The following is a 20,680-nucleotide window of genomic DNA, read 5'->3' as shown; positions in this document are numbered from 1 at the left end:
TTGTCTTCTGCAAGGAGCTAAAGTATCCTCCAGACCTGACGTTACCTCTGGATCACTCTGATCTCTGTTACCACGATGGGGAAACTGAGGCAGGGATTCAATATATATGATAACCAGGAGCGCAGAGCCCACATTCTGCCTGACCTCCCTGCCATGCAGCTGATCATCAGGGGTGTCACACCCTCACCAAGAAGCCCCACAAGAGTTCTTGGAGTTAAATCCTGGGTTCCTCATGAAAAGCAGTCTTTTCTATTCCAAGGCTGTGATTACCTTGAACATCTGCACTGACAATGGCTGAGTGGCAGCACCATTCTACAGCAGCTCTGCCTCCGCTTTCTCCTCCTCCATGTTCTTTCAAGCACCCTCATTGCAAAGCCCCTTTGATGCCTGATGAAGGAAAAAGCTCAGGAAACAGGCAGCAGAAACAAAATCTCGGGTTTCCAGCCAACCAACGACAGGATATCACAGACCCAACTGCACAAACCTCCCCCTTCCCTCCCCGTGTCTCTCTGTGACCCGTTGGCTCCTTGGCCCCACCACCAATGCTGGTTCCAAGAGTGACTCAAGGGCTTGGGGCCATCTTTGCATGAACGTCAGAAGCAGATCTTGGCTTTGGCACCTCTCAGGGCTGGGTGGGCCCACCTGGACTTTCACTGGTGCATAAAGGGCCTCATAAGTGCCAGGATTTGATGTTTTTTTTCCTCCAGGCATCTGGTGGAAGATGCAGGACTGGGGACAGGCACGGAGACCGCATTCCAGCAAGCAAGGCTGCACAAGAACACTCTTTGCTGAGGGCCAACCATCCCTTAAATGAACACCCATCGCAGAGATGCTGCCCTGGGGCAGTTAGTGCAGGAATGGAAAATCCTCCCCAAACAGGAAAGGCTCAGGAGGGGAAACTCATCTGGGACCTGTTTCCCAAGCCCCACGTCTTCTCACCAAGCCTCTCAGCTGCGCTGGCAGCAGCAGGACCCAAAGCAGAACCACTAAACCTCCTGCCTGTGCTGTGCTCCTGCCCCCACAGCTCCCTGCACAGCTCAGGGTCTGGAAAGGCAGCAGTGAAAGCTGCTGAGATCCAGGGTCCTGTCCCAAAACCACATCATATCACTTCCCAGAGCCAACAGCACCTTCAAACAGAGCTTCTCCTCCACTCAGCCCAGCCCTGCCAACATCCCTCATCCAAAGAGTGCATCCCCCATGGCACCCGGTGCCAGCAGTGCCTGTGCTTGCACCCTGTGTCCCATCCATCCCACCAGCACCCTGCCCTGGCTGGGGGTCCCTAAGGGCTGCCTGACAACCCTGCCCCTCTAGCAATGTCCCTGGGGGACACTGGGGCTGGCAGGAGGCCCCAGTGCAGCCCGTTTGTGAGCTGGGCTTGGCTGGGCTTCCACCATGCGATCTTCAGGAAACACCTTGGGAATGTTTACTGGGAGGCCAGGCTGTTCTCCCCTTCCCAGCTGCTAAAAAGGTCTCTGAGATACAGTTCAGGTCCCAATATCTGGGATTCACATTAAGAAGACAAGACCTTTTTATAAACCTGTATATTAATAGACTAATTACTCAGATAACTCATTTCTTTCAAAGACTTTCTTTGGATTTTAGACCTTCCTCTAAGGTGCCCGTCACCCAGATGTAACAAACAACAGCCTGGGAAACAGCTTGGGGGGGGGAAAGTGCAAATTTCTTTTCCACTGCTAGAGCAGGATTTAGTGCAATGAGGAAAGAGTCTCCTAAGCCACTGAAGGCATCACTACCTTGTTTAGATATTCACCAAACGTGCAGCAAGTCCAGCTCCAACCTTCACCCTTTTAGCTGAAACCTCCCAGCAAAGCTCAGGAGACTTCAGCCCACGGAGCTGCTGTTTGTGGGAAACTCTTTGATAACACCAGGCATCCTTCATGCCCAACCCGGGGGGGGGGGGGGTACTGCCTAAACAAGCAAACAAACAGACAAAAAAAAAACCAACTCCACCAAAACACACACAAAAGAACCTTTACATTTGTCTCCAGGGACTGTCCTTTGGGCCTGGGCTTTGTGCAGAAAGGTCCGTGGGATTTTTCACACCCATTTCGGAGCAGCTGCCCCACGATGTCCTGTTTCACCAGCAGAGATTTGGTTCCTCTCCCAGCATCACTACCAGAGGTGGCTATTTTAGGAAACACCAACAGTTTTAGAGCTGAGAAGGAAAAGATTATCAACTCATATGGGCTCAGCTGAGAGAGGGGGGGGGGGGGGAGGGAAAGGCCTTTAATTAAAATCCCCAGGCTGAAATTCTCTGCAGATTTACCTAAATGGACTTCAAATGATGTCCCTAATATATTAGGGCCTGCTTTTAACTTCATTCAAGCCCCAGGCATGTGTCTGCAGACCCTGGGTGGCTCAACAAGAGCTGGGCTTTGGATGCCTCACTGAGATGATTATTTTTAAGTGCTAATTCATGCAACTGTGAAACCCAAATTGAAAACCCTGAGCCAACAATACATTCGCCCAAAGCTCCAAGCAGGGAGCAGAATTATCATTATGAATTTATCTTTAAAAAAAAATATTTATGCGTTTGTTTCCCTTCTTCCAAATGTTAATGCTGTTCAAGACAAAATCTTGGTGAAAGGACAAGAGACATGAAAGATTTTCTGGTTGGGGAGCAGGGGCTTGGTCTGTGAAGGAACAATATCATGGTTTAATTTTAGTTCAAAGAGACAACATTTTGTTTCAAGAAGAGTTGTTTGGGCTTTTTTTTTTGTGTGTGTGTGTGTGTGCTCCCAACTTTCCAGTTCAACATTTGCTTTGTAAATCAAAAAGCTTTGGGAATAACCTGGGGTTTTAGAGAAACACTAAATAGGTTCAACCTGCCCAGCACAAACAGTCCACACAAGGCGAGTTCCATCCTGGAGGAACCTTGCCTGAAGCAAACACAGAGCATGGAAACACAGGGAAATGGCTCCTGAGACTGCCCAGTGCAGGGAAACCTCCAGCCCCACCAGGAACAGGGGACAGATCCACGACATTGCAATGATAGAGAGGCAAAAGGAAGCCCTTTGTCAGCCCCCTCCTCCAGCCGTGCCCCTGACGAGGTTCCCGCTGGGCGTTAACCTGGTGACGGGCATTAACCTGGTGCTCACCAGGACAAACACTCTCTGCCTTGCAGAGCCCAAACCCAGGTGGGACGTGGTGCAGGGGCTGAGGGTTGTGCCTCCCACGGGGGCTGCAGGACCAACCAGCTCCTCTACTTGCTGTTGGGGGTTGACTTCTCCTGCGCCGGCCGCCTGGGCTTCTGGGCGATGCCGTAGGGGACGTGGGCAGCCACGGTGCCCATCTCCTTGGCTCCCTCCACGTGGAACATCTGGTCGTCAAAGAAGATGTGAGGACGGATCTTCTTCAGCAGAGGCCCCTTGGGAGCCCCGGCCAGGAACAAAGCCTCATCTGTCTCCAGGCCCCAGCTGCGCAGAGTCTTTAGGGCCCGGGCTCCCGAGCTGGCCGCGCTCCTGGCCGTCACCAGGTAGGTGCGGATGGGACACTCCATCCTCAGCCCTTTGGAATAGAACTTCTTCTGCAGCTTCCCCAGGGCTTCCAGGAAACCCTTCAGGGGTCCCTGCCGAAGTGAGAAGACTCCATCACTTGGCTGACCCACCATGCAATCCCTTCCTCCAGACACCCCAGCCCAGCACAGCCAGACATGCTGGGTAACCCCCTGTCCCTGTGAGCCCCCAGAAATGACTGTGGCCCAACCACACTCATCCCCTGGGCCAGCAGCACCAGCTGCTGACCAGCCTCACCACGCTCTCCCACATGCCAACCCTGGAGCCTTCCCAGAGGCAGGAGCATCCCTGCAGGCTGTCTCTCTCTCTCCCCCAGAGGCTTCTTCTGGCTGCACCCCAGCACTACCTGTGCCAGAGGCTTGTTCTCGTGAGCCTTTTCGTGCTCAAAGAACATGTCCAAGCCATGAGCCTTCACGATCTGCTCCGACTCATCGGAGAAGAGCACGGCGTCACCATCAAACGCCACCCGCAACTGGTTCTCTGACACCTCCAGGTCTTTGCTGGGGCTGAAGATGGTGGCTGCAGCAATCCCTGTGGAGACAAGGCGTGAGGCAAGAGGTGACAGTTACCCAAGGACCCGTGGCTCATCCCTGGAGGAGCAGAGCAAAACACGACGGGCTGGAAGGAAACACTGCAAGGAAACGCACACACCCAGTAGTGCCTGCAGCTTGGCCCCGAGACCTTCAACAGCAAAAACAAATCCCTGGATGACCAACCTCCCTTTACATACAAGAATTAATGGGGAAAAACAGTGTCTTTGCCTTGGAAGAGCTGTGGAGCTGAAAGAAAGCCTGATTTCTATGGAAACTAGAGGCTTTTTGGAGCAGCAAGGATGGGCTGTGGGACAAGGCAGACCCCAGCTGCACACTGAGGCAGGGTTAGGGACATTGGAGCTATCACTCCTGGTACCAACCCTCTGAGGGCTCCAGGCTCTTCCCACTGACCCGCCCCCCCCCCCAGAGCTGGACCCCAGACTCACCCTCTTCAATGGCCCCACTCACTTTCTCGGCGTCAGAGGAGAGGTAGAGGTTGGTGTGATAGGCCTTGAGGTAACAGATGGGGCTGTTCCCTCCAGTCATGCAGAACCTCTCGATGAACAGACCTGAGGGTGGGTGGACCTCAGGGTGAGCCTGACTGACCCCCAAACAAGCCTTGACACCACCTCCCTGTTGCCCCCAAAATTCAGCAGGATGGAGGTGAACTTCAGGACAAGAGGAAATGGCCTCAAGTGGTGCCCGGGGAGGTTTAGATTTGGCATCAGAAGATATTTCTTCACTGAAAGGGTAATGAAACACTGGAATAGGCTCCTCAGGGAATCAACGTCCCCAGAGGTGTTTAGAAGCCATGTAGATATGGGGATGAGGGACATGGTTTAGCTCTGGACCTGGTAGAGTTGGGTTACCGGTTGGTGGAGTTGGGTTATGGTTGGACTCAATGATCTTAAAGGTCTTTTCCAACCAGAATGACTCTGTGAGTTTTAGTGCTGCCATCAAACAGCACATCTGGCAGCCAGAGCATTCTCACCACCACCCAACTTCCACTCAAAGCCCAGGAAAACTGGGAGAAGCACGTGGCTTGGTGGAAGAGACCGGAGAAACCACATCCTTACCTCACTGCCAACCCACACCACTACCCAAAAAAGCAGCACCCACAGCTTTGCCCTCAGCTCACCATAGTGGTTGATGCTGTTGATCAAACGCACCCCAACCTGGGCATGGTTGTTGGTCATGAGGACGATGTCAAAGAGCTCCTCACTCTCAGGGTAGAGCTCCCGCAGCTGCGTGTTCACTGCCTCCAGTGCCTGCAGCACCCGGGGGGGTTTGGGGGTCAGTGAGGCCCAGACATGGCCCTGCCCCCCCTCCCCAAAACCAAGCACCAACCCCAACTACACCCTGAGCCAAGCTGACCTTAGCAAGAAGCTTCAGCTGGGGGGGGAAGGCTGGAGTGGGGGAAAAATCCCCCCCACGCAGCTACTCTTCTATTTTCAGACACAAAAGGTTTTGAGTGCTCATGAGAATAAATTAGCTTAAAAGTTACTGACAAGCATTTTTTGAGCAATCTGAAACAGAACAAGCCTGTTCCCACCCAGTGGATTTGTTTATTCGTTGGGAATGGGGAAGAGGTGGCTTCAGGGAGGCAGCACATTAGGGTAAAATGCACCTCTAAATCCAGTGGAGCTGGGGCAGAAATTGGGAAGAGCTTTTAAGGTTGGAAAGGCCTCATTTCAACATGTCAGAATTAAAAACTGGCCAGCTCTGTAGCAAGGCTAAACTCAGCCAATTTAAAGGAATAAATTAATAATAATAATAATAATAATAATAATAATAATAATAATAATAATAATAATAATAATAGATAATTCCCTAAAGAGAAACTTTCAATATGATCCAAGATGATTTCTTCAATTCTTGGTTGCCAATTTGGAAAATTCAGTGTTTCCTAAGTCCTGGATGAAGCAGATCCCTTGCCAGGAGGTTTCTGTGACCTCTCCTTGCTCTCTGGCTCCATCCCTCCTGCCCCACTGCTCATTTCCCACCCCTTCCCCCCCCGAGCACCCCACAGCCCTTCCCTCTCCCCAGAACATTTGGGACCACAACACAGCTCCAGCCTAGGCAGGTGGATGCTCACCTTGACAAAGGGGAAGGCAGCCCCGGGGAGGAAGGGCTCGTTCTCATGGTCCAGCTGGTACTTCACATAGGCCTCCACCCCTTGCTCGTTGTAAATCTTCTGCTCCTCCTCCATGCGGAAAAGCGCCCGCGATGACACCGCGATGGTGATGGCGTTCTCGGGCTTCGGCTGCAGGGAAGGGGAGAGAATGGGGAGGCAGCCCCTGCACCCAGCCCCTGCACCCCTGCAGGCATCTCTGAACATCCAACGTGAAAGGCCACAGGGTGGGTGACACCTCCGTGGTGACTGGGAGGATAATGGGGCCACTGCAACCCTGATCTCCTGATGCTTCAACAGAAGAAGCCCTGATGTGCTGTCCCTGGATGTTCAGGATACCCGAGAGCCTTTTTCATGGAACCCCAGAATGGTTTGGGTTGGAAGGGACCTCAAAGATGATCTAGATCCAACCCCTGCATGAGCAGGGACACCTCCCACCAGCCCAGGTTGCTCCAAGCCCCACCCAACCTGCCCTTCAACACCTCCAGGGATGGGGCAGCCACAGCTTCCCTGGGCAACCTGGGCCAGGCTCTCACCACCCTCACACCCAAGAATTTCCTCCTCATGCCCAACCTCAATCTCCCTCTTCCAGTTTTCATCCACTTCACCCTGTTCTCTCCCTCGCTGCCCTTGTCCCAAGTCCCTCCCCAGCTTTCCTGGAGCCCCTTCAGGCACTGGAAGGTGCTCTCAGGTCTCCCTGGAGCCTTCTCTTCTCCAGGCTGAACACCCCAGCTCTCTCAGCCTGTCTCCAGGTGCTCTTTCTGCTGCTCACAACATGCCCAAGCCCTCCCACTGCTAACAGGCACCCAGGACCCATCCAGTCCCCAGGAGAACCACTCAACCCTGTGCAGAAGGGATTTGTGTGGCTTTTCCCCTTCCAGCCAGGAAAAACCACACGCTGCAGCTCAGCCAGATCCACACTCCCACGATGCCGTCCAGATGTGACAAACAACCCGTGCCAACTCAGCTCATAAAAACACTTGATATAGTTATTGTGGGCGGGAACATGACAAACAGGTGGTGCAAGCAATGATTTATGAGTCATTATTATTAATGTTCGAGGGCTTAATCCAAAATCCACTGAAGTCAACAACGAGCCTCTAGTGGGACTTGACAGCAAGAGAGGGGACACCAGGAAAGTCAATCTTATCTTGACCCCCACCTGTCCTTCCTCTCCCCTTGGAGGGTGTTAATCCCCAACACTCACTTGCAAGCATGAAAGCAAATTCATTACTGATGGCCAGCAGGAATCCTGGCTCCCAGGACAGCAAGTCCCCAGGAGGGACGGTGGGGCAGGCAGCCCTGTCCCCAGCAGACCCTGCCTGGGAGCAGGACAGGGCTGGGATGCTCTGGGGGAGCTGGGAGCAGCCCCAGCCCACGAGCTCTCTGGCAGCACCTCCACAGGGAGCCTGTGAAACCCTGTCAGCACTTCAGAAACACCTCAACCCTCAGCACTTCTGGGATTCCAAGATCCTCGTGTTGCCCCGTGATTAATCCTCTGGCAATGCCATTTGCCCAGGGGCAGGAGGGGGCCTTCACACACCCAGGTGCTCCCAAGTTCAAGGTCCCACCCTGCCTAGGGCTGAGCTTTCCAGACACAGCAGCCTGGCACGGAGCAGGTAACCCCATCTGCAGGGGGATCTTCCCTGCCCCGGGGCTGGCTCTGCCCCCATCCCGCCCTGCTGATCCTGCCCAGCACGGAGACGCGCCCAGGAATGAGTCAAGGGCAGCCCCGGTGCCATTCCCAGCACCAAACCCCCCCTGTAAGAGGTGCCTGGGGCCAGCCCTGCAGCAGGGTCTGTCCCCAGACACCTCTCCAAGGCCACACACCAGCACCCAAACTCCCAGCAAGCAGATAAAGCGATGGGCGATTAGGACCAGACACAGATGATCTCAAGCTGAGAACATCACTGGGGCCAAAGGGATCTCTTTCCCACGGTGTTCACGGAGAAATATGGTCCCATTTGGAAGCAGCACCTTTGAGAAAGTGGGTGAACAACCCCCAGGACATGCAGGATCACCCAGATCCACACAGGAACATGAGCACCCAAACCACCATCACTCCTACTGGTGAACCACAGCCAGGTCCCCACCTTACGTGTAGCTCCCCAGTGGGTGTTAGCTATTAACTTGTCCTGGGCCAACTCATTAATTAATAACTCCGGTGTCATGGGCCATTTATTAGCTGAAAATATTAATAACTATTAAAGGTCTTGGGACATCCGGCCATTAGCCCTCAGCAAGGAGTCCTGCTGCTCCTGGGTCCCTGCAGCTGGGTTATTTATCCGGCTACGTAGGAGACCTGCTGGGTGTTTGCTCCCTGCTCCTGATCCCCAGCAGACCTCAGGGCTCAGCATCCTCCTCACCCAGCCCTGCAGGAGGCTGGGATCTGTGTGCTGGGCCATAATCCAAGCCCAACTGGATGCCCAGCTGGAATTTGCATCTCCGTCTTGCCCCCCAGCACACGCCTTGCACCCAGCAGGTGCCAAGAGCACAGGTACCTTGCACAACAGCAACGGGTCCCTTCCCTGCCATTTAAAGGCACCAGCTTCCAGGAGGTTAATTTAAGAGGTAATAAACACAGCAATAAAAATAATGGTGAGCTCAGAGCCCTCACTCTGCCCCAGCATGGGCTGCTGGAGCCCCCACTGCCAGCGGGCGGGAAGCCCAGCCTGTGGGAACGGGACCTGCTGGATCCTGTTTGCCCCTGCCAAGGAAGGTTTGCACCTTTGGAGCACTTTGTGCAGGGAAGTCTCACCCGGGCACTACCACAGCTCCCAGCTCTGGCAGGGCTGGAACAGCCCTGCTGTTCTCTGGGAAACGCTGACATTTGAAAAAGAGGAAAATTCTGCTCCGCGAGGAAGGAGCCACGTTTTGACATTCCTTTGAAGTGGAGGTTTCATTTGGAAGTTCCCTCCTCGAGGTTGTTTGGATGCTTCTCCATCCCCACTAGTACTGCAGAGGATCATCCCCACACTCAAAACCAGGCTTTAAAAAGTCACAGCACCACAGGAACCACAGCACCTCCATCAGAGTGCTGCCAACAACCCAACAAACCCCATTTTGCCTTGAAACATCATAGTCTGGGGGGAAAACACCCTTCATTTTTAACAGGAATTGTGTGCTTGGGAGGGGTCCCACGTGCAGTCCTCCTCTGGGTGCATTTAGTCCCAGGAGCTGTGGTGGAGCCTGCACAGCACCTCACCCCAACACAGCCTCCTGCCCCAGTGGGTCTGGGCACTCTGAGTGACAAACCCTCTTTTACCCTCAGAGCAGCAGCCAAGGTCAGCTAAAGCTCATCATCCAACACAAGCCCAGGAAGCAGCTGTGGGGCTCAGCTCAGCTGAATCCAACTGAGTTTACTGCCTGGGGATTCACGGTGAGCTCCTCTCCCTTCCCTTCCCACAGGAAGGTCAGATCCAGCCCCATCCTGAGCATCAAGCAAGAGATTAAGGACGCATTTAACATTCGCAGGGCAGCACGTGGGAAGGTCCCACCCCAACCCTGGGTCCATCCCTGGGCTCAGCCAGACAGGAGGGACAACCAGGGACATGTCCTGACAGCCCAGCTCTCTGAAGAGGAACCATCAGCCCTTGGCACAGCTCCAAGTGATCCACAAGGTCCAAACCCCATCTCAGAGGCATAAGTGACCTTCGCAGCAGGCTCTGGCTCCATGAAGTGCAAATCCCAGACCCAAACACCCCAGTCTGGGGGGCAGAGATGTATTTCCATAGGGACTGGAAATGGCCCATTGTCCCCTGAAGACCCAACAGCTGGCAGGCCTCTAAATCACCCTTCTAATCGGATGCGAGTCCTAAGCAGCCCCCCAAGGATTAGAGGCAGACATCTGGAAATCCCACATGCTCCTGGGATGTGCAGGGGGGTTGTGTCCCCACCCACCCACAGGTGCCCACAGTGGCACCCAACACCCATAGCTCCATTGCCACCTCTGGAGGCCATTGCTGGCTGGCTCTGAGGCAGGAGTTACAGTGGGGAGACCCCTTTCTGAACCCCTCGATCCTTTTTGTGTTGCCTGGGACTGAATCCACTGGATCCACCTCGATCCTAAAAAGCTGGAGGAACTCTGGCAGCTCCCTGGATGCTGCAGGAGACCAGGTCCTTGTGGCCAAATTCAAAATTTGGAGGTGAATTTTGCCGTGAGATCTGAACACAGAAAGGGAAGAGGAAGGGCTTGCTCCAGGGTCAAGCAATGGTCCCCAAAAACAGAGCCAGGTGGGTCCCCAGGGGTGCAGGGGACTGGCAGAGCAGGGGACAAGCAGGACACCCAGAGGAGTGGAGCCAGCTGGGGGACATTTTCTGCATTGCTGAAGAGTGACAAGTCTCAGCACTGACCTCCCAGCTGGCAGGAGTGTGGCTGGAGCCAGGCCTGGGAAGAGCAGAGACCCCTGTGAAGTGGGGAGCCACGGGCTGGGGGATGGGGGGGGCCTGTTTTCCCATTTCCCAGCCAGGAATGGGCTCCCCAGAAATGCTCCCCAAGGTCACCCTGCCTCCTGTGGAGACCCTTGGCCAAGAGGACAGACAGACCCGACACCCACAAGGGCACAGACTGACACCAGCAGCCCCCATTTCCCACGTGCACCAGGGAGCCTGGGGTGGCCACGAGCCCCTCGCTCGGGATCAGGTGAAAGTTCAGGGCAATGGCTGAGATGGTTCTGAGTTTTCCAAAGGCATTATTTATAATGCAGAAAAGTGCTCTGCAGCCATCCATCACGGGGCACAGCAGCTGCCTGGCAGGGCAGGGCAGGGCAGCCCAGAGGTGTGTGAGGGCAGCCAAGCTGCCTGGCCACGGGCAACAGGCCCCTGGGCTGGCCCAGGAGAAGGACACAGGGCTGGACAGGCACGGGGGGCATCAGCCCCAGTCCCACACGGATGGGTGGCACAGCAGAACTTCAGGGCCCGAGTGCCTGGCACAGCAGCAGAGCTGAGATCGAGCAAACCACATCCCTGAGGCCCCGTGCCTCAGTTTCCCCAGCTGCACAGCAGAGATGGGCGAGCAGGTCACCGAGCTCGCTGCAAGGAGAGGAAGAGGAGGAGCCTGGGCTGACATCCACAGGAGGCCCAAAGCACGGCATGAAAGGCAACCAGCTGCATCCCACCACCGAGCCAGGCTGTTCCTCTCCTCCGGGAAGGGCAAAGGATGCCCTTGGCATGGGGTACAGGACCGGGGGGGCTGCAGCCGTGTCCGCAGTGGGGAAAGCACAAAGGGCCGCTCCACGTCGCGGGGGCTTGTCCCTCTGTCCTCCCCGGAGAGGCCACAGACACTGAGCCTTGGCACAAAAAGCACCCGGTGCCACCGGGCTCCCGACAGGGCTGCAGGCAGCAGCTCTGCCCGAGCCCCACAGCCCCGGGGGGACCCGCAGCCCCGGGGGGACGGCTGGGTGGGCCGGTGGGCTGCGGGGCCAGGGCCGGCTGGTCCCGGGGTGCAGCCCCCAGCCCCCCGCTGCTGCAGCCGTTCCGAGATAAGGCAGCACTTCCAGGAGCTTCCGTGTCTAAGCCCGGCAGGCTCAGCCCTGGTTAGATAACACAGGCTTCCCGCTAATCTCCCGAACAGGCAGAGGCGGCTGCACCCCCGCTCCCCTCTCCCCCCACCGCCCCAGAACACCCCACTATCCCCAGCAGAGATTTGGCCCCCGAGTTGCCCCCCCTGCTCTGCCACTGCCATCCTTCCTGTCCCTGGCAGGGCCTCCCGCCTTGGCACGGGGGACAAGGAGCTCCTGGGGCACCGAGCTGCTCTGCAAGGACATGTCAGCCCAGGAGGGACCCCGGAAACCTGCAGGAACCCAGAGAGACTGGGGGGACCCCGAGAAAACCCAGGCAACCGTGGGCAATTCAGAGATGCCACGGCAGAGTGGGGGCAGCTGGAAAGACCCAGGGATTCCCCAGGGACCTGGTCAGGGACAGGGGGTCAAAGTAAAACCTGAGACCCCCGGGGGACCCCAGAGCACCTGGAGGAGATGGGGCACCCGAAAGGATGCAAGGAGGAACTAAGGAAATCTGTAGGAGATGGGACCCCCACAGAGATCCAGAGGGATCCAAGGAGGACTCCAGAGAAGATGAGGCATCCAGGAGGAACCCAGAGAACCTGCAGGAGATGGGGCACCTGGAGAGACCCCGGGGGACCCGGAGGAGATGGGACATGCGGGGGGAGGCACCCAGAAGGGAGGGGCACCCGGGGAGGGGGGGCACCCAGAGGGGCTGGTTCCCCCTTCGGGCTGGGGAGCGCTGACCCGCCCGGCACCTCGGGGGCTCTCACCGATTTGGGTTTCTTCTTGGGGGCGAGGTTGTCGTAGAAAGCCTTGGCCTCCTCCCAGGGCCGCCCCGCCGAGCTCGGCGCCCCGGCGGTGCCCGGAGGCTCCATAGCGCGGGGGCACCGGAGGCACCGGCGGCGGCTCCGTCCCTACCGGGAGCTCCCGGAGCCGCTGCCGGGCCGGCGGAACGTCCTTTATAAGGCATCCCATGAATCTCCGGGGTTTCAGCCCACCGGGACTCGGCTTAACCTCTTCGGGACCGAGCCCGCCCCGCCGCCGTCTCCCCCTCCCCTAAATCCCGGGGGGCTGCAGCACTCCGGGGCAGAGCCATTCCGGGGGGGCAGCAAAACCCCGGGCAGGGAAGGGACTGGGGAAGAGAGGGGCCATCAGCAGAACCCGGGGGTGCAGGAGGTGACAGGGCACCCACGGGGCACCCCAGCTCGTTCTCAGCCCAAACGCACCGGGGGTCGCTGGGGTTCGCCCACCCTCGCACAGGTGAAGGTGGCAGCGGGACTGGGCGGCTGGAGGGGCACAAGGATGGTCACCCCAGGGGCCGGAGGGGAAGGAGCAGCCACGGTGGTGCCAGGATAACCTGCACTGTGCTCTGGTTAATGGGGTCAGCGTGGATATTAAGGCTCTTCACTAAACATTCTCCCACAGGTGCTGGTGGGATTGAGTCCAGCCAGAGCTGAGCACAGAGCCCGGTTTCCAGCTCAGGCTGAGAACTGCACCATGACCAGCAGAGCCCGAGGCTCTTCGGGAACAGGGGTGTACCCCAGGGACCAAAACTGGTCAGCCAGGAAGGGCCAAGTAATGGAGGATCCCACCTCATCCCACCTGGCACAGGGCAGCACCTGGAGGAGGTCACAAAGCCCAAGGAGAAGGGTTTTGTCCAAAGTTGTTCCAGTAGATCAACACCAGCCCACAGCCCTGGGGACCCGCTTGTCCCTGCCCATGAGACTGATCAAACACAGCCTTGCACTGAGGGTCAGGCAGAAGAGCAGAGCTGGGGGAAGCTGGGTGCTGGGGAACAGGGCTAGCTCCAGGACTTGCCCAGCTGCCTGGATCCCAAACCCTTTGTGTTGCCCTTCTGGGAGCTTATCATCATTTCAGCCTCATCAGCAACTTCCTTTCCTCAGAGCCTTTGCAGATCCCTCCTGGGGAGTACCTGGAGATGTCTGCTGCTACCCCCACCACCAGAGAAGGTTCCCCTCCCCAGGGCTGCCTGCATGGCTGAATAGCTGCGTTTCCACCCACCCTCAAGGCTGAGCCCCATCGTGATGTCCCAGGGGTTTCTCCCTGCCTTGGAGTGCCACAGGCTCACGAGTGCAGTGTTGTCATCTCACTCTCCCCAGAGCTGCAGCAGCCACCCACCCCCCAGTAAGCCATGCAGGGGGGGAGGGAACACCACACACAGAGGACAGTTTATTTTTTCCATTAAAAAAATATATAACTTCACCATCTCCGAACAGATATCACAGTCATCAACACCACAACGTGCAGACTAAATACCAAATCTGTCACAATGTTCCTGTCCTGGGGCAGGAGGGACTGAAGCAGAAGGTTGGGATGGGGGGGAAGGAAGGAGATAGATGTTTCTTGTGGCTTCAGAGCCTGCCTGGAGGCTCAGTGGGTAGAGGACCCATCCACACCTCTCCACAGCTCCACAGCAGTGCCACACACCAGGAGCAGCACCAGGACCTGCCTTCAACACCCACCTCACCCCAGGGCAGCCCACAGAGGAGTCAGGCAACCCCTGCCTTTGATTTAGGGCTCCAGGCATCACCTCAATATCCAGAAACTCCATCAAGCATCCAAGATGCTGCCAGAGCAGTTGTGGAGGCCACCTGCTTGCTCTGCCAGCTCACACAGGTGAACTGGCAGAAGCTGACTTCTGGGATCAGACACTGGGCCCATCCAGGGGTGGCCTTGGACACTTCTGCACTCTCCCTCAAGTCCCCTGACCAAGTCTGGCCATTCCCAGCAGCAAAAGCAGAGATGAAAAAGCTAAAGCTGGGCAGAGGGAGCTGGGGCAGCCAGCCCTCAGGGAGGGTGCAGTGCCCTGGCAGAGCTCCCCAGCTGGGAGCTGCCAGCAAAGGAGACCAGAATTTGGGACTTTTCAGCCTCCTTGGAGACATCACATCAATGAGGAGGAGTCAGGGAAAAGAGCTGGTATCACAGTTAGGTTCAGGGAATGGGCCAGGTGAAGCAGTGGAGGAAAGCAGGGAGAAAGTAGCAGGGAACAGTTGGCCCTGGGGAGCTGGGACACTCACCCTCAGCTGCAGAGAGACCAGCTCCCGGGTGGAAGAGGCTTGGTTTAGGGGTAACCTCAAGCTGGCAGCACTCAGAGCAGGCTCTACCCATTGAGGGAGAACTACAGCCCATGGACTGCAGGCTGCCCAGGACGGGGCTGGAAGCAGAGGCCAATGGTGGCAGGAGGGATGGAGCATGGCTCACAGCTGGGGCCAAGCAGGCACGGGGCAGGGGGGGCAGAACTCAAAAGAAAATGGGGGTGAAAACCATCACAAGGAGCAGAGATTTGCTGCAGCCAGTCCAGCAATGAGCCCCCAGGGCTCTATTTCTGCATGTCACACTGCAGGAGGAGGACGATGGAGGGGTCACTCTTTGCTGCCTCCTTGAACTCCTCCAGGGAGATCTGGTCATCCTTGTCCTTGTCCATCTTTGTAAAGATTTTGTCAACACGCTGCTGGGGTGTCAGCTCATCTTGGTTCATCCTCATCATGATCACAGTCCCCACCATCTTGTAAATGGCCTGGAGCAAGAAGAGAAATATCAAAGCTGGAATGCTGGATGGGCAGGTCACAGGACAAGGCAGGTCACAGGATCACTGCTCTGCTGGGACCCAGTGAGCTACTGGTATGAGCTATGCTGCTGCACAGCTACAACCAGGTGCACACCAGGTACCTTTCAGATCAGGCTCTGGGCAGGAAAATTCATTCTTTGGTCTCAAAAGGGACCCAATTGCTGTGAAAAGCCTGGGAAGAAAAGCAAACTGCCCCTGCTGATTTTAAGCACTGGTACCTCAATGATCTCCAGCATCTCCAAGCGTGTGATCTTCCCATCTCCATCCAGGTCGTACATCTCAAAGGCCCAATTGAGTTTCTGCTCAAAGGTGCCCCTGGAGGTGACAGACAGGGCACAGATGAACTCCCTGAAGTCGATGGTCCCATCACCATTCTTGTCGAAGGTGCGGAAAGCGTGCTGGGCAAACTTGGAGGCATCTCCATAGGGAAAGAACTGCAGGGGGAAGAGAAGAGAAAGATCAAAATGGGAAGGGGGAGCTCGGTGTGGAGGCTGCACCTGAAGCAGCACCCTTGCCCCAGCTGGAGCTCACCTTGATGTAGAGCTGCTGGAACTCCTCCAGGTTGAGAATGCCAGTGGGACAGTCCTTGAGGAAGCCCTTGTACCACTGCTTCAGCTCCTGCTCACTGAACTCTGTGCTCCTCACCAGATCGTCCAGCATCTCTGGGGCCAGTTTGCTGCTGTGCTTGCCCATGGCTGCCCCTGGAAGAAAGAACACACAGAGCTCCTGCAGACCAGGCACGGGGAGGGATGGTGCTCCCAGGAGGCAAATCCCACATGCCTCTTGCCCACACTAGAGCTGATCCACCTGGCTCACAGGTGCCTGTGCTCTGTCAGAAGTCAGGACAGTGATGCAGCACTAGGGACAGGCTTGGTGCCATGCTCAGTGTGACCCTTGCTGCTGGAGAAGGGCAGGAGATGGCTCTGCGGCAGCCCACCAGCATCACCTCCAGTCCACCCCTCCTCCTAGACTGGCTCCCTCAGGGCTGCAGAAAAACACCCAAAAAGCCACTGAAGACCCAGAACTCCTGACATGGTCTTTACCAAGCCATGATGTCCAGCTGCTCCCCAACCAGGAGGGGAAAAAGAAGAGGTAACACGACTTGACCGTGAAAGCAAGGAAAAACACACCAGCACCACCTGAGCTGCAGCACCCAGCTGGCCATGGCCATGCCCAGCCTGCCCGGGGTGAGGAGGGGGGTGTCCCTGGCCAGGTCCCAGGGCTGCTCTGGGCACTGGAAGGCTGGCAGTCCCGGGGCTGCGTGGGCAGGACGCGGCGCTGCTCCGATACACGCCGTGCCTGCTCCCACGCAGCCTTGGCTGCCGGTGCCGCTCAGCCCAAGCAGCAGATGGTTTGCTGAGAGCTCCTGGAGCTTCTCTCTCCATAGAGAAAGTTGAGTAGAAGTTCACCTGGAGCCCGACCAAACACCGTCTCCCTTTCGATGCGGTTGATTTCCTGGCCGTGTGGGCTTGGGGGGGGTACCCTGGGATGGGCACAAGGCTCCCCTCCGCAGCCATGTGGGGCTCCTGGTGCTCCCAGCCCTGCAGGCAGAGCCTGGTTCCTGCCCCATCATCCCACCAGCATCTGCCACCTCCTGCTGCAGCAGCACGTAGCCCACCATCCCTTGGCAGCCTGAGCTGAGGGAACATCCGGATGCCCAAGGAGCACAGCACTCCCCCAGGGAGCCCCAGCTCAGCTGCAGAGCCCCACCAGCCCTCCCAGCACCACAGACAAGCTCTGCTCTGCAAGGGCTGATTAATCCCACCATGTACCATGCTCATGTCCCCCAGCATCTCCACCAGCCACTCTGGCAGGGAGATGCAGCCCTGCTCCTACACAAGGAGCAGCTTTGCCCATAAGGGAACAGCAACAACGACCTTTGGCAGAAGCACCAGACCTTGTCCTGCAAGCAAAGCCCTCAGAGAGGCTGAGACTCCAGATCATCCCTTAGTCCACACACCTCCATGCCCCCTTCCCAGCAGGACCCAGTATAGGCCACGCCAGGGCAGGGGACAGCAGGGACCCCAGCAGCCAGAAGGACCATCAAACACTTGGCACCAACCGCTTATCTCAAAGCGCCGATGTCACCCTTAGTCACCAGCTACTGGTCCCAAAGAGCAGCAGAGGGGGGTCCCTACATACCTCCCCTGGGGCTGCACCAGGGCGGGCACGCTGGGGAGCAGGAAAGGGGCAAAGGGCTCGGCCCCAGGGAAGGGGGGCGGCAGGTTTCGTGGGTGCGGGGGCTGCTCTGCCCACCCAGGGGAGAAGCCCCGGGACACGGCTCCCGGCACCTGCCCCGACAGCAGCTCCTCACGGGGGAACCGGCTCCCGACGGCCCTTACCTGTCTTTCGTCGAGGGCAGGTGGCGGCTTCGGCAAGGCACGGAGCCGGTACCGGAGGGGCTGCGGTCCAACCCGCCGGGTCTGCCCACGCCGCTCCCGCCCCTCTTGTAGCCGGGGGCCGCCCGCCCCCCCGGCGGCAGCGCTCGTCCATTGGCTGGGAGCGCTGTCAATCAACAGGGAGGGGCCCCGGGGGGGATCGAGGTGGGCTACTGGGGGTGTACTGGGATGCTGGGGATGCTGGAGGGGAGCGTGGAAGGAATGAAGGGGGGGGGTGCTGGGAGCGGGGTGCAGGGAGTGCCGGGGTCAGCACCAGAGATGCTGCCGGCCCTGCCCGCCCGGAGGACCCCGCCCCAGGTCACCTCCCGCATCCCGTGCCCCTCCTGCTGCTCCTTCCCTGCTTCCTCCTCGCTCTGCCCCGCTCACCCACCTCTGGCTCCTGTCCCTGGTGGTGGCTGATCCCCAAGCCCCCCAACAATCCCCTTCTCTTGGTGTGCCTCAGGGCTGGCAGGGTCCAGGCACCCAGTGCAGGGTCCCATGCTGCCTGCACAGCGGGGACACCAGGACACACCTGGGTCCTCCCTGGCTGGCAAAGCTGCGGCGAAAGGGCTGAGAAAACTGCTCTGATCTCCAGAACCCAACGTGGAGTGTTTCCATGGTGATCACTGGCAGCTCTTCCCAGTGACCTTGGCTATCCTGCTGTGTTCCCAGTGCCACCCAGGCCTATCCACAGCTGGTGGCCACTGAGCCTGGATGAAGTCTCCATCCAGCCAGGGCTGGTCCCCATCCAGGTCCCCTGCAGGGCTGTGAGGTGCCATGGGGTGCTCTGCCCTTCCCCATGGCCCAGTGACCCCCAGCCCAGCCCTGCTCTTGAGGTGCACCCACCCTGTATGCCAAGGTGGCTGCATGAAGCTGCAGAAACTGCCCCAACTGCAGGTGAAAGAGGCTCCTTTACAAAAGGACACAAGTATTTGCAACTGTGTCTGTGCAGGGATCCCTCAGCCACCCACCTGGGGGGGCAGGAGGGCTGGGACCCCTCCCCACAGCCAGACATGGCACCCCTCTGCCTTGCCCTTGTTCAGGGCTGGATTCACAGCCAGGATGAGGTGATTCAGCCCAACAGATTTGGGGTCACCCCAGCAGCCTCTGCTGGGCATTGGGCACATGGTTCTGTCTGGCTCCAAACCTCTCCATGAGCCCCCCAAGAGCACGAGGGAATGAGCCCCCCACACTGGCTGGGTATCCCACTTCTGGTTGCTACATCTTTAGGTAGGGAAGACATCAATTAGTTCCACTGCAAACCCTCCACGTGCAGGGTACACAGGGAGGGGCTGAAAAATTAGTGAGGGCTTAATTGAAGGAGCATGGCTGCCAGGGCTGAGACCGGTGCAGCTCAGCTCATGGGACAGGGAGTGCTGAAGGAGCAGGGGGAGGCTGGAAGGGGTGGGGGAACACCAGGCTGGGGGTGTGACAGGGACACTGAGGATGGGGACAAGGACAGGTGCAGGGAGTCCGTATTTTGGGGGCTAGGACACCCCGAATCGTGGTGCTGGGAGGTGCCCGGGGTCATGTGGGGGTGGCCACACTGGTGGCCCCTGGAGCACCCAGCTGAGCCCAGCAGCCTGATCAGGGCATCCCAGGCTGACACAAGCCCAGGCTCAAAGAGGGACGTCGGCCCTGGGATTGCAGCGGGGGGGACACCAGGCTGGGGAGGGGGAGCAGCTCTGCAGGCAGCGCTGGATCCCCCCACAGCCCTTTGCTCCCCCCCAGCTCCCTGCCCCGGGTGCAGAGCTGCCAGGGTCTCCCCTCTAACCCCAAATGCTCCTTCTCCAGCCACGCTGCCACATGCAAAGGGCTGCAGCTTCCCCCAGCGGCTACCGGCTGCACCAGCACGGCCTGGGGGGGCTGTGCCCAACGGGGGGGACCCCGCAGACACAGCCCCCCGCTACAGCTGGATCAGCCCCCCCAAAACTGGGGGAGGAGCAGGAGTCACCGTCACTTGCCCTGTCCTGCTGCAGCCCCCGATCACCCAGCTGTGACACCGGTGGTGCTTGGGGTGCTGGCAGCTCAGCCACACCCTCTGTGACCCCCCAACTCTCCTCTGCCACGTGCATCCCCAAGCACGGCCCTGGGCAGGACCCCATCCCTGCGGGCCAGGGCACAGCACCCACAACCAGCACAAAACCACAACATCCCCATTTTCCAGTGACACCCGTGGCCTGAGCTGGGCCATGGGCACATGCTGGGACATCGGGATGGGCTCCGGGTGGCTTCTCCCTTGGCACAGCCCTGCCAAGGGTGGCACATCCCAGTCGCCCAGGGGGAAGCCAGTGCCAGCCCTGCTGTGGGTTGCAGAGAGTTTTGGAGTAAAATTTCTCACCCACTTGCTCATTTCTCCTGCTGCTCCCTCCCTCCCAGCCATGTTTCCTCACCAGCATCCTCAGCCTTTCCCCAACCACCCACCATCCTGGAGCAGGTCCCTTCCCTGCCCACAGCACCCCAGGTTTGGTGCTGGGTACCCTGCTGGCACTGGGGTGCTGCAGGGTGGGCACCCACGCCATGTGTTGCTGCACAGAAATGCCCTTGCAGAGGAGCAAGAAGCTGCTGTCACCCACACCATGTTCCCAGGGGACATCTCTGGGTGCTGCTGGGCAAGCTGGACCTGGGGTGTCCACAAAACTGGGGGTCCTTCTGGATGTTCCGACTGCTGTGCCCAGAACTGGTCTAGGAAAAGGGGGTGCAGGGTGGAAAAGCAGAAATACTTCGATGTTGGGGTTCCCCACCTGTTTCCTACCTGTCACATCACCCCTGTGGGGGCAGCTCAGTGCTGTCATCCAAACCCCTCGGGGTCCTGGTCCAGGAAGGGTCCAGGGGGGACAGATGGTCCTGCCTGGCTGAAACCAGGGGACATGTCTGGTTTGGCCGAGTGGTGGTGGCACCAGGTGGGTTTGGTGGCTGTTCCCCTCCCGAGAGACACGGGTTTGGGGGGGACACACCCTGCCCTTCATGGGCTGGGGCAGGAACAAAGGAAGATTTGGGGTGTCCCTC

The 20,680-nt window shown here is 58.0% G+C and overlaps 2 protein-coding genes across 3 annotated transcripts; both read right to left on the bottom strand.

Moving 5' to 3' along the window:
• Positions 1-842: 842 nt before the first annotated feature.
• NT5C1A (5'-nucleotidase, cytosolic IA) lies at positions 843-12,641 on the bottom strand. 2 transcript variants are annotated; one of them, XM_051638116.1, is made up of 7 exons: positions 12,475-12,641; positions 6,165-6,332; positions 5,208-5,337; positions 4,516-4,638; positions 3,883-4,067; positions 3,216-3,589; positions 843-2,146 (listed from the first exon to the last, which is right to left on the bottom strand). In XM_051638116.1, the coding sequence occupies exons 1-6, from the start codon at positions 12,577-12,579 to the stop codon at positions 3,224-3,226; spliced, it is 1,077 nt and encodes a 358-aa protein (XP_051494076.1). In that variant the 5' UTR covers positions 12,580-12,641; the 3' UTR covers positions 843-2,146; positions 3,216-3,223. The 2 variants fall into 2 exon arrangements, with proteins under 2 accessions (XP_051494076.1, XP_051494075.1); XM_051638115.1 differs by lacking the exon at positions 843-2,146 and having other exon boundaries at positions 2,537-3,589.
• A 1,240-nt stretch (positions 12,642-13,881) lies between these two features.
• On the bottom strand, positions 13,882-17,728 carry HPCAL4 (hippocalcin like 4). The gene is made up of 4 exons (XM_051638041.1): positions 17,636-17,728; positions 15,825-15,994; positions 15,512-15,727; positions 13,882-15,242 (listed from the first exon to the last, which is right to left on the bottom strand). Exons 2-4 carry the CDS (start codon positions 15,984-15,986, stop codon positions 15,045-15,047), a joined length of 576 nt encoding a protein of 191 aa, XP_051494001.1. The 5' UTR covers positions 15,987-15,994; positions 17,636-17,728; the 3' UTR covers positions 13,882-15,044.
• Between the last annotated feature and the right edge of the window lie 2,952 nt (positions 17,729-20,680).

Source organism: Apus apus, chromosome 21 (genome assembly GCF_020740795.1).
Source record: "Apus apus isolate bApuApu2 chromosome 21, bApuApu2.pri.cur, whole genome shotgun sequence".
Lineage (NCBI taxonomy): Eukaryota > Metazoa > Chordata > Aves > Apodiformes > Apodidae > Apus > Apus apus.
The sequence above is the reverse complement of the archived record's forward strand: the minus strand, read 5'-3'. Positions and strand labels throughout refer to the sequence as shown.